General features: G+C 39.2%; 1 protein-coding gene across 4 annotated transcripts in view; it reads right to left on the reverse strand.

The window, feature by feature from the left end:
* Nucleotides 1-13,524, reverse strand: part of Fam13c (family with sequence similarity 13 member C) — a 94,262-nt gene that overhangs the window by 20,531 nt on the left and 60,207 nt on the right. For 2 of the 4 annotated variants that reach the window (XM_090346372.1, XM_090346371.1), the window contains exon 6: nt 3,259-3,346. In XM_090346372.1, the coding sequence (XP_090202498.1) occupies nt 3,259-3,346 (88 nt within the window). Of the gene's footprint in view, nt 1-3,258; nt 3,410-13,524 lie in introns of all 4 variants that reach the window. The other 2 variants (XM_090346370.1, XM_090346368.1) reach the window with 1 other exon arrangement.

Consider the following 13,524-nt stretch of genomic DNA (forward strand, 5'->3'; position numbering starts at 1 on the left):
AAACATCTGTCCAGGGGACAGGTGCTAGTAGAAGTGGGAGAGGAAGAAACAGAGAAGTTGAAGGAGGCTCAAAAGTTTCCCTCATTTGTCATAATTAGTAGAAACCTTGGGCTCTCCTAGCAGAGATTTGCAATAGAGCAAAACCTTGATACAAAAGGCCATATAGTAGGACACTAAATGAAAGAATATCTAGGATGTAGAAACATAAGCCATATAATGAATGATTGTTGTTCTTAAGGTACTATGTTATCTCTCATCTCTTTTGCTGTCCCTTGGTTATCTCATATTGTTACAGTATCTCACTTTGTTACCTGATATATCGGATATATTTGTATTTGGTTATTTGAAATTGGATAGGGAACGGGGGAAAACAAGATGAGGGGTGGGGGTAGGGGGAGGGAAATGGGGACCAAGACATGTGAAAGGGTATCCATGTATGGGAATTAATGCACCATCTATCTGGCAAATATCATGTAACCCTTTTATTAATGACAATAAAAAATATATGAAAAAAAGACAAACGGCTTATTGTATTTTGCTTAAAATGTTATATCAAAAGTCTACTCTGATGGTTAAATAACTTAAATCATGTTTAATAAAGTCAAAGTGAGTTTAATACCTTTATTCAAATGGCATTTATTCATATGTATGAATGTTTTGCCATCATGAGTTAACAGGCAGTATGTCCAGATAGTCCTATAAAATTACTTTTTTGTCTTTATTATACTAATCAGGGGCATCAACTATTAACAACTGAATACTTATGTACATGTAAGGTTCCATGTTAGATTCTAGGCTTTAAGAAGGAAAATCTTTCAAGATCTTATAATCTTGTACAGACTTAAAGGCCATCTCTACTAATCTTGTACAACTCTCTCACTCTCTCACACTCTCTCTGGGTACACACACACACACACACACACACACACTCCATATGTTTGATTCTGATGGTTCTTGCCTATAATCCTAGCCATTCAGGAAGCTGAGGTCTGAGGATCCTGGTTTAAAGCCATTCTGGGCAGGAAAGCCCTTGAGTCTCTTATCTCTAATTAATCAGCAGAAATACAGAAGTAGAGCTGTGGCAAGTCATAGAGTTCCCACCTTGAGTGAAAAAGCTAACTGACAATGCCCATATCCTGAATTCAAGCACATTATCGACATGTGCACACACAAACATATATACACACATATAATGTATAATCTGGTATATCCTTTATTATATATATAATATGTAATATATAAAACAGTACATAGTACATATATAATATGAAATATATAATTCCAGAAAACCATTTAGATCTCTAGCATCCCATTAAGAACTTGTAATCTAAGCATAATGTTTTCTGAGAGACATATGAATTAGGGAATATATGACCCTTCATTTCTAAAAGTACATCTTAGAAGCCAGTGAGACCAAATCATTCCATAATATAAATTGTGAAAGCATCTCAAAAATGTTTGTCATCTTGATAATAGAAGAACTTGAGAATAGAAGAAATTATTTAGGTCTTTTCTAATGCTTCTCTATACTTCCTTGGAAAAGCTTTGGGGTGCCTCAGATTTATCTACATTTTGAAAATACAGCATCCAATCAATAGACCTTCCTCTTTAAAGAACCTCCTAGCCATTTCTTTAGTTTTATTAAACATGAAAAAATGTTGTTGGCTCCTTTGTGTGAACAATCTACATAAATTCACTGTTTTACTTTACAAGGAAGACTAATAAACACGTTCAAAACCCTGTGTATATATAATAAAGCATTCAAAATACTTTTAATATTTATAAATACATGTAGTGATTTCCAAAAAGAAGAAAGTTTATTTATATACAACATATAACAAACATTGAATTTTTGCTAGATATTTATATGTCTAGTCCAAAAGACCAGTTAATTCAGAAGTTCATTTGTATGTAGCTGAAGACTTTTTATGTATATTTATTTGTATGCTATTTGTTTGAAAGAGGTAGAATTCAGGGAATGGGGAGAAAAGCATTCCAATCTAAAAAAAATGTGCCTTGAATCTCTAACAGGACCTGGCTAAGTTTTATTTACATCTTATCCAAACACAATGTCCAACAGAGTAGGCTAGTTTATTATGCAACACGAACAACCAGATAGACAAAGGTGCACATTCACAGAATAATCTATCACTTAGCAGCAACGTTATTCTAGATTCCAGTGTCCTTATGACAAATAATTAGTTTATGGGTCATTTTGTGGTTTTATACACTGCATAGAAAGTACTTAATTTAAAAGTGCTTATATTTTAAACAATAATAATAGCTTAGTAGCATGTGTTAGTCACTATTTTAAATAATATACATTCAAATATCTTAGAGGATTGTTTTGCCTGCTTTGATCACATGGAACTGTTTTAAACAGTAGTAACTTAAATGAAGTATATTGCTCTTGCAACTGAAACAGTCAATGTCTTCTTTCAACTCCTAGAGATTATGATCCTTTCACGAAGCAAACTGTCCTAAATCTCATTCTTCTACCACCCATTCAGAAAGCAGCAGGAAAGCCTAGGACTCATTTGTCAGAAAACATGAGTTATACTATCATTTCTAGTTGTGGGGGAAAAAAGAGTGATTCTTTCCTTTTCTGGGGAGCATAACTGGCCTTCTACTTGTAAGCCAAACTACCATCCCCAGGATTAAAACCAGAGAAACTAACCAAAACAAATAGCAACAAAATAAGTCTCAATTTTGAGATTTTTATGACATGAAACTCAATGGAAGGAAAGAGAACAGAAGTTAAAGAGGAAGAAAAATGAAGGGGAGAAAATAAAACAGAAACAGGAGAAACAGAAACAAGGCAGAAATAGAGCAATCACCCACAGTTTTCCAGTATGGATGGATCATCTTACAAACAGTTAACTGAAGAGAGGGAGTAGCTGTGTTGAGATTCAACAATATATATGCCAGGCGCAGAAGATTGAGGTCTGGTGATACAAAATAACAGCTTACAATTTCTTTGTTACAGGAAACAGAATAAGAAAATTAAGATGAGAAGTTATGACAGATGCATTCCTTCATCCCCATTTCCATTAAGTCTGACTCTTGACCACAGGCAGAGAAGTCTGGGCTGCAGCAAATCTCAATTTCCTCTTGCTCCCTTTCAACTCCCTCTGGGGAAATACTTGGTCTTTCGTGCTATAACATTTCCCTTAGGGACCCAGGTGGAGGCTGAAGCAGCAAGAGGCAGAACTATCTGGAGAGTTCCATCTAGGACACCCCCAGACCCTGCCCTCTTACCTGTAGAATCTTCCCCATCCACTGGCAAGCTCTGGGTGGATACTGGAACTGGGGGGTCCTTGGATCCATGCAGCTGAACAGCTTCTTCCTGGTTTGTCAGAAATGCAGAGCACACATCAGACTCAAGGGCTCGGAGCTTCAGCAAGGAATTCTGCCAGCAAAAACAGAACATCAGGCCAGCTAAGTAGATGCCTAACACACAAGAGTGGGTCTACGGCTCACACCGGCCTCTTCAGTCCCTGGCAAGAAAAAGATCAAAACTGGTTACAGCTGCTTCAGGGGGTGGGAAACGCTGGTGGTGCCTGAATCAGAAGCATATTATTCCACACGCAGTCCCAATTTCTGTTTCATTTAAATCCTAATGTGTATGGATTATCTCTGACACATGGGACTGGTGATTTCGTCAGCAAGAGACGCTGCATCTGGAAAACCAATCTCAGAAGGTATCTGCTTCTCAAGTGCTGAGGCTTTAGCTTTGCCAGTGTTTCATTCATCGTGCTGACATCAGTTGCCGATGCCATTAGGCCCCTCCCAGCTTGCCATTCATAAAAGCCATCGTCCCTCCAGTGAGACTGCAGCAAACCGCAGTGCACAAAGAGTTACTGCTGCAGAGGCATCTGGGAGGAGTTTCTGAGCTCCTTATCCAGGCTGTGTGCTGCCAGTCTCCTAAAGTTACTCCTTTTCCATGGGATAAGGTAGCTAGCTAGCTACCTGATGTCCAGAGCAGATAACCCTGGTCTTTCAGCATCAGCTGACCCCTGAAGGAGAAGGTATTTCTCTTTCACAGCCTCCAGCACAACCTCCTATCCACCCACTTCACTCACCTCCTTCATTTTTCTCATTTGTGATTTCTTAGTAAGAACAAGTCACACAGACTGACTCACATAGCCTGCCATGATGCAGCTGCCTCGTAAGTTCATTCTTCCAAACAGGTGAGAGTGAGTCATCCCTGGGTCTCTCTGGCTGAGTACTTCTCCCCCACAGTAGGAAAACCCTGCAGGTCTCAGATCCATTTGGCTCTTGATCCAACCAGGGAAGTCATGATTTGGGTGGTGGGGGGGGGGGCATAGCAATTGCTTGCTTTCCTATACCCCTCATACCCAATCACTCCACTCCACTGATTCCCCTCTTGCCGCATGGACAGCTCTATCCCATCCCCTGTTCCCTGTTGCACACACACATACACCCCCCAACTCTCACACCTATACCAACACCACGACCACCACCACCACCACCACCACCACGATACAAACACCCATATTCCCAACCTTCCAAAAGACACCTTCCTACACCCTCACCCTCAAATGTCCTCTCTTTCAACACAAACACACCTTCAGCCCTCAAACCCTACCCCATAACACTCTCATACCCACCTCCCATTTTTACACCCAATTCCACACGCCACAAACACAAGCATATCCTCCTCCCCTTCCTGCTGTACACATTCCTTATCCTGTTCCACACATACACACCTATTTCTGACTGTCCCACAGATCCACCTCTACCTCACATACCACCAATCTACCCATACCCACCACCATTTTCTTTAACACCCTATACCATATACCTTCACATACTCTCACTCATATCTACTCTCACTTAACCTCAAATAAGCAAGTACCTAAAATTTCTTCACACCCCCAGCTCCCCACTTGTATACATTACCAACTCTCACTCACAAACCCTTACCCATTGGGCTGGCATGAGTGTTTAAAAACAGTGTTTTAAGAGCTGCTTAAACCCGTGATTCTCAGCCATTGTGAAAGCAGCAGACACTTCAGCAGCTAAGGATCCCTCATTGGCTGGGCCCAGAAAAAGAACAGAATCTGACACAAACATTCTCAATGCTCAGAGGCTGTTTCTTGAGAATCACAGCTCAGATGAAATGCATGAAGGAGAACGGGGTTTTTTTGTGACTCCTTCCTCCTTTAGGGGATGGTTTCCTAGTAGCTGAGCCTATGAGTAAGGAATATAGATTTTTCACATGAGACGCAGAGTTGAGCAAAGGGAACAAGTTTCATGGAGGATGCAGTGATCAGTAACCAACCAACTGACAGGAAAGAAAAATAATTTTTAGGCACACTTCTTATTGGAGGATCTTCAAAATTAGAGTGATCCCTCAAAAAGAAGATTTACAAGAATATGGGGGGATATATTAAGTAATGTAAAATGGTGCAAACACTTTGGAAAACAGTGGGCCCCTCATATTACTAAAAAGTGGAACTACAGATAACTATCAACTCCACTGCTGGGTAAATAGCCTCCAAAAAAACCTAAAAGCAGAACTTGGGTAGTCATTTGTATATCCACGCTCATAGCTTTCAACAGCCCACAGCTGTTTATAGATTGAGTTATATCACTCCAATTTTTTTATGTGGAAGCTCCCCAGTGTTAGGAGTTAGGGACATTGTATATACCATAGAATGGAGAAATATAAGGAAAGGGGTGAGTGAAAGGAAGGGTTAAATATACTGAAGTAATGGCACAGATCAAGGTGCTTTGTATACATAAACTGCTTCATTAAATGACAAAACAGATTCAATACATAACCTGAAATTAGGAAACATAAGGGGAGGGGTGGGTTGGGTGAACTGGGTGAGGATGCTGAAATAGGTGATGGGCTGTTTTTATAAACTGCTTGGATGACTGTACTACTAACAGATAATTTAAAAAAATACTCAGAAAAGGGGTTGGGAATGTGGCTTCATGGTATAGCGCTGGCTTAGCATGCATGAACTCCTGGGTTTGATTCCTGAGTACCACGTAAACAAAAACAAATAAATAAATAAATGAAAGTTAAAAAAATAAAACCATTAAAATTAGATTTTTTTAAATTCAAGAATATAATTAAGGTTTGAGACTTAATTCAGTATTGCTGGTGTCCTCACAAGAAGAGGAAAATGCTAGGAATGCTCACATAGGTACGCTGAGGACACTGTCAGAATGCAACCATCTGCAACCCAAGGAGAGAAGGAGAAATCAAGCAGAAAGGAGAAACATCACCATCACCTTGATTTTGGATTTGCAATCTCCATAAGTTTGAGAAAATTCATTTTGGTTGTTTAAAGCTCACAGTCTGTGGTATATTGTTATGGCAGCCCTCATAAACTAATGCAAGGTACCCACAGCCTAACTGTCAATGGACAGATGAGAGGATAAGCAAAATGGACCCTATAATTACAATGGCATATTCTTCAGTATTAAGGACAGGAATTCTGATGTGAGACCAAATGGATGAACCTTGAGGACATTTTGCATAGTGAAATAAGCCAGGGACCAAAGAATAAATACTGCCTAATCTTTGTATATAAGATATTTAAAGCAGTAAAATGCATACAGATAGAAAGCAGAATGGTGGTTGCCAGTGGCTGGCAACAGGGAGAAGCTAGGAAGCTGTGCTTTAATGGGTACATAGTCCCAGTTTTAAACAATAAAGATAGATAGAAGGATGGCTATTAGAGATGGTTGCATAACAATTTAATGCCAGTAAACTGTACACTTACAGTGAATGGTAGGTAAAAGTGAGCTTTTTATTTTACAATTCTGGTTTTGTTTTAAGGAATGAAATAAAATGGTTACATAGTTAAAATAGTCATATAACTAACACGTGCTCTTGTTAGTGTCTAGTCTGAAAATGGAGGGAGGCCATGGCCTTTTACCTTCCCACTGAAGCAGAGAGGATGTGCTATCAGCTCTGCCATGTACTGTGGCTGCACTTAAGGCAGCCATCTTGGTCTTCCAAGCCTTGATTTCTTATCTGTAAAAATAGTCAAATACATCAGCATCAATGGCACCTGCTGTGAAGGTAGCTGCAAGAAGGACTCGTGGGCAGGTATGGACAGCCCTACAGATCAACCACATGGGGCAGGACTAGATGCTGGAGTCTGGACAAAGACCTCCACACCTTACAGAGCCACTGCAAAGAGCTGGGCCATATGGCAGGGAGAGAGAAACAAACATGTACCTCTACTGAGGATGAAAGCCAAGAATCTGGCACCAAGTGGGTGTTTAGACACCCACAGAACTGAACCGACTGCTCAGGCAATCTAAATAAGAAGCAATGACTTTCATTACAGAGATGTACAGAATGGTATTTCTGATCCAGAGGCTTCTGGACCCCTGCTGTGAGGGAGGCAGAGTGCAGTGCCCCGCCCCATGATGTCTAGAAGTATCATCTGGTTATTCTCATCCAACTCCCTCGCCTAACTTCGACTCATCTCCCTCACTTGGACTCATCTCAACAAGACCGTAACAGGCGATCTAGCATGGCTGCTTTATTTCCCTCTGAGATATTTGAAGTAAAACTAAGCTTAAAGAAATGGAAAAAGAAAAGAACTCATTAGGTGAAACTGGACCAAGGAGATGAATCCAAAAACCACAAAGATCTCCAGGTAGAAGAGAAGACAAATGGCTACAAATAGAGCACAAAAGGCAGAAGGCAAGAAATTCTGCAACCATCTGTCCTCAACTATAGCTCCTCCTCACCCTGCATGTTCCATTATCTGAGGATATTTGGCATCACAGGGAACATGTAAGTCCTCTAGACATTCTTCACAGTGTGAGTCCCTAAATGGATATCTTCTGACCAGGGAATCAGACCAGAGGGTAGAGTGATTTACCTATGATTAATCTAGGTCCTATGTCCTTCCGTGAATAATGGGAAACATTCGACCTTTCTTATCAACACTGAGCCCCAAGAAGAGCATTAGATTTGCAGAGTTCCTGTGCCCCTAACCAGGTTGTGATGGCCACGTGAAGCTAAAATGTCCCAGCACCAATCAGGGCGTAGACAGCTGTGCTACTCTAGAGTGTATGAGAATGACATTAAACCCTTCCTCCTGAAGCTTCAGATCTGGTAAGGAAATAGCTAATATGCAAATGATATCAGTTATCATTTTCATAAAGCTATGGAAGAAATAAATGGCAAGCCTGGGTGATAAATCCATTTCACTGTGCAATCATGCCTACTGACCTTTCGTGCAGGAATATACTTTTCCTACTGCAGAGAAATTTTTTAAAGACAGTAATCATCTTTGGTCAGAACACTCCTTAAACTTAACCCTTTGCTTACATGACTGCAATTCCCAGTGAAACTGCTGCTGCCCCCCAGCCAATCACTCAGACACAGCCCGCTAATGTTTTTCTAGGTTTAGAGACAAAGTTCCGTGGACGAATGCCTCAAATCTGCAAAAAAAAGAGAAGTAAGAGCTAATGAATCCTCTAAAGAGCTAATCTAGCCTTGCTTCTCCAACTCTCACATCTGGGGAAGAGAGACACTAGAGAGAAGTCTGCAAAACTTAGGTGTGGTTTTTTTTTCTGCAAGCTCAATTTTCTTTTATACAATAGAGGATATGCTTCTTGTTTTAGAAGATACTCATTTTCTCTTCTAAAATTACCCAGGTTGGTTTGGGATAGCAAACACCCACACAGGCTAGATAGTTGAAAACTATTTTAGGGCACTTTAGTTTGCAGATCACCAGTTGCAGAGTAGAGATAGCTCACACTCAGTTTCTGTTAAGAGATTGAGCAGCTCTTTCCACTTCTTTTATGCATTCAAGAATTACAGATAGATTCTCTCGATTAGATTAGATTATCAAAATTAGGAGTACAATTGTGTCCCAAGCATGTACATGCTACTTATATCACATGAATATTTACATTTACTCAGCATGAACACACCCTCACATACACACCCCTACAAACATGCAATATCCTGCTTTGTTTTCCTCTGATTCACCTGCTCTGTGCACCTATCCCATGTAATTACTTCAAGTCCCAATTTTTATCTAATTATTGAGCCAGTTCTGATTACCTGATACAGAGAGGACTTGCTCCTAATTTCTCTCTTAGCATTTTAGCTCCTTCCTTGGTACTTGATCCAATGTTGTTTATTGGCCCTTGCAGAGCTAGAATCTCACCTTGTTTTTCATGCTAGTATTTGAGCACAATGTATGGAACTTGAACCAATTGATAAACCAACTGTTATTAAATGCTCAGTTTTATTTTCTTTTTTTGAACCCATTTTGTGATGTTCAGGGTGGGGGTGGGGCATCAGAATATCTCATTTCAAGCATGTCTGGTACTCTAGTTGAGAATTTCAGTTGCCTGAAAGTCACCAGGGAGTCATGGGATACATGCAATCACAGTCAGAGATAATCATGAAGATTCTGCTTCTATTGATCTGGAGAAGGTCACCTTGTTGCAAGAGTTTCAAGCTGTATGATTAAGAAATATTGCCCTATTTTCTGAGATTTTGATGGATTCTAAATGCTACTTTGATTGACTATGTAACTCTACCTGCCCCAGGGACAATATATTTTTTTCCTGCCACTTTTTCTGGTCGTCTCTTGAGAATTGAATCCCTAACTAGGGAATATAAAGAATGAAATGTCTGGACTCAAGCTGTTGCTGGTCTCTGGATGTTCTTACCAATAAATAAATAAATAAATAAATAAATAAATAAATACATACATAAATAAATAAATAAATGAATAAACTGCTTTCAGAGTTGATGGCCATAAGAGAAAGCCACATTTATCCTTCCCCTAGAAAACAGGGCTTTTGGCTAATCCCCCCCATAGATTGCAGGCTTATGTACCAGCATGCTTTACAGCAACAACCCCCTCCTCTCCACCCCCAGGCTGGCTTTCCTCAGTGCAGGATCTCAGCCCTCACAGAGAAATTCAATGTCAAATCATCACCTATTCATGCCAGTGGGCCCACTGTTGACGAAAGGATTCATGCCCCATCTGGATCTTTAAAACAAAGACAGCCACAACACAAAGTCTACTTCCTCCCAGCCAAAATATTTCAAGCCAAAAAGAAAGGGTACTGTGTTTATTTTCACTTCTATGATATAATAGTTTTATAATTTCATCTTTTAAGTCAAGACTTCATGCTAGCAAGACTTTACGATAGCATTGATTTCCTTCTAAAAATAGATCGTGCTTCATGAGCAACTTACAGAATGAACTTTAATCGTTTCTCACCAGTTACTAGTCCTTAATATGGAGAAGCACCCATTTTAAGATGTCCATAACCCCTAGCTGATGTTTTCTAAAATATTAATATCTCATGGACCGAGTTACACAAAAGCTATTTGTTCATATAGTTATTTCTTTGCAAGTATTTTTGTTCTATATTCTTTTCTCTGTAAAAAGTACTCAGGTTAAAAAACTAAATTCAGTAAGACGTGAGCAAGTAGAGGCCAACTGTTCATTCTGGGTCTCTAGGTAAGCCAAAGAACTCTACTGGCCCATAGATTCTCTATTATTTTTAATGACACTAACTTAACGTCTTTGATAACTAAATTTCAATGAATATTTGAAATCAATAGCTAATGAAATTTAAATTATATGCCATGTGAAATGTATTAATGTACTTATGTCCTAACAGATATCTTGTCCCTAGATGGTATCAGCCCTTTTCTCAAATACTAATATTGTGTTCGAATAAACAGTCTAGTTTTATTTTTAACTGTCTTTCCATACAAATCTGTGGCAATTGGAGCTGGGAATGCTATCTCTTCTTTGGTAGCCCATACTCCACATCCCTTTACCAAGTCTGAAGCTATGCATATATTTGCTTCTCAATAAATATTCATTAGAAAAAATAACCAAACTGTTGCACACTTTCTAGGGGTGGAAATAGTATTGGGATAGCATTAATATATATATATATATGTAACTTTTAATTATCAGGGACTATATATGTGAAAGTTATCAACTTTCTATTTCTCCAAGTGAGAGTATGGGATAAACATTTCTTCCCACTGTTTTATGACAAAATGAATTCTCATGTTGTTGGTGGAGGAGCCTGAGGGGCTTGAATGGGCCTGAGCGCTATCCCTGAGCCCTTCAGCTCAAGGCTACTATCTTACCCCTGGAGCCACAGCACCACTTCTGGTTTCTAGTGGTTAATTGGATATGAGTCTCATGTTCTTTAGTACCTGGGCTGGCTTTGAACCTCAACCCTCATATCTCAGCCTCCTGAGTAGCTAGGATCACGGGTGTAAACCACCACACCCAGTGACAAAATGAATTCTTAAGAGCCATCTCTATAGAGTTGTTCTAGACTTTAGCCTCATGAAAAATGAATATTCTGTTATAAAACAATGAACACTACAGCATAGGTTGACACCTGTGAGCCTCTGAATTGGACACTACCCATGCAGTCTTCTGATAGGGAATAAGAAAATGGAGAGGAGAAAAGCAAAAGAACAAGCAATAAGAATCAGAGTCAGGGTGCCATGCATGCCTGAAGAGAGAGCCAATAGACCAGTTGTAGTGAAGTAGGGAAGAAGGAAAAGGCTGGAAAGGGAAAGACAAACACAGAAGGGTAGGCTATGGCAAGTCTTACCATGACTTCTCTACTCAGCCCAACATGCCTGACGTTTCTCTGATTTAATTTTTGGACAAAGAGGAACATAAATAGTCGCTGGCATGACTTCCACCTTTTCTACCAAGGCCACTCTAAGGACATCCTTGAGGGTGAGTACTATAGACCTGGTTGCCCTGGAAACAAACACTCAGGCTTGATGGTTGCCTCAGAAAGATCTGGCCAGAACAACCAGGCCTAGAAACAGTTCAGAGTCACTTTGCTACATTGTTCATTCATCTAGGATTGAGAACTAGGGCTCACACCATGATTGTGTTGGCTACAGGATGTCTTTCTTGTCACTGACAACAAAAGGTGGCTAAAATTAAATGAATCACAGGGCATTTCCAGCTGAGGAAAAAACCTTGGTAGGAGAGCAAGGTCATTTGATCTCAACTCCGAAAACCATATCAGAAAGATGTTAAATGGCATCCTGCAGTGGTCCAGCAGAGAGGAAAATTACCTTGGAGACTATGCTTCTGGGACCCATCTTCTGCAAACAATATGCCCAGCTTCAGGGCAGGAAGTATAGTCCAAGTCCAGCCAGTCAGTTTATTCCAGACTCTGAGGTCATAGTTATGAGTTCAAGAACGGAAAAATGCTTCAAACTAAATCAATGAGTCAAATACAGGGAATTAATTTTAGAAGCAGAAAAGAAACAGGCCTTAATTTCATTAATCTTGGTGTTCTTATGGAAGAATTTTGCATCAAACTGAGTTCTAAGTCAACTTGCCAGATATAGACATTTTTTGAACAAGCCTTGCTCAATCGGGTAAGGTTCCTTTTTTAATTTTATTTTTTATTGTCAAGGTAATGTATAGAGGGGTTACAGTTACTTTCGCCAGGAAGTAGGTGCACGTAATGTCTTTAAATGCAGAGATTTTTCCTATTTGGTAGCAAAATGCTTCACAATTATTTCAAAGCACAGGGAGGATCTAGAGTGCTGTTGCTAGCTCAAAGATAAAAAAGGGGCAAGTCACCTTGAACTGCCAGCCACCAAGGGAGAGCAGGGACCAGGAACTAAATTATTAAGCAGTCGTCTGAATGAGCTTGGATATGGGCCCTTCTCCAGAACCTCAACATAGAAGCCTAGCCCAATCAGTTCCTTACTCATTTTTTTTTTGTGAACCTGAGCAGAGAACCCAGTTCTTTCTAACCTACATAGCTTTGAGCTAAAAAAAAAATAGCTATTTGAAACCATTACTGTTTTGGTAATTTGTTACATAATAATAAAAAGTCATGTACACTGGAATTGCTGAATATAAAAATAATGAGTCACTAGAGAGATGCTGGCTAAAGAAAAAGGCAATATGAGATAAAGGATCCAAGAGATGGATCACCATAATGAATCTGTAATTCCGAAATTCAGCCATGCGTTTAGCTGATGCCAATCTCAAATTTACATGGTATGTATCAATAAAATCCTGATATTAATAAAACTATGGTGAATTCCCATGGAATATGTCTTTGTTCCCATGAACAGACTTCCCAAAACAATTTTTTAACTCTATAATCAATCCTAAGGTCTAATACTATAGTCTAGGTTTTTCATGTAAATAGAAAAACATAGCTGCCTATTCTTAGAGAAATAATGCCACTTATCCCAACATATGAGTGTTGAAAGCAATACAGAAGAATTTTAGTAGACTATTTTCTCAAAATTAAAACCAATTTTGAACATTTGGATCAAAACAGTTCAAACACAGATTGAAGATATTTTTAACTATGTCTTATAAGTTATAGAATTTTTCTTTATCATATAACAAGTACTGTATAACAAAGCTTATATTATGTATAATCTACAGATGATCTAAAATACACAGGAAAAGGTACATAAGTTGCATGTAATTATTACACCACATTATATAAGGAATTTGGGAGTACACAGAT

Source organism: Megascapheus bottae, chromosome 15 (genome assembly GCF_031878675.1).
Source record: "Megascapheus bottae isolate mThoBot1 chromosome 15, mThoBot2.hap1, whole genome shotgun sequence".
NCBI classification, from domain to species: Eukaryota; Metazoa; Chordata; class Mammalia; order Rodentia; family Geomyidae; genus Megascapheus; species Megascapheus bottae.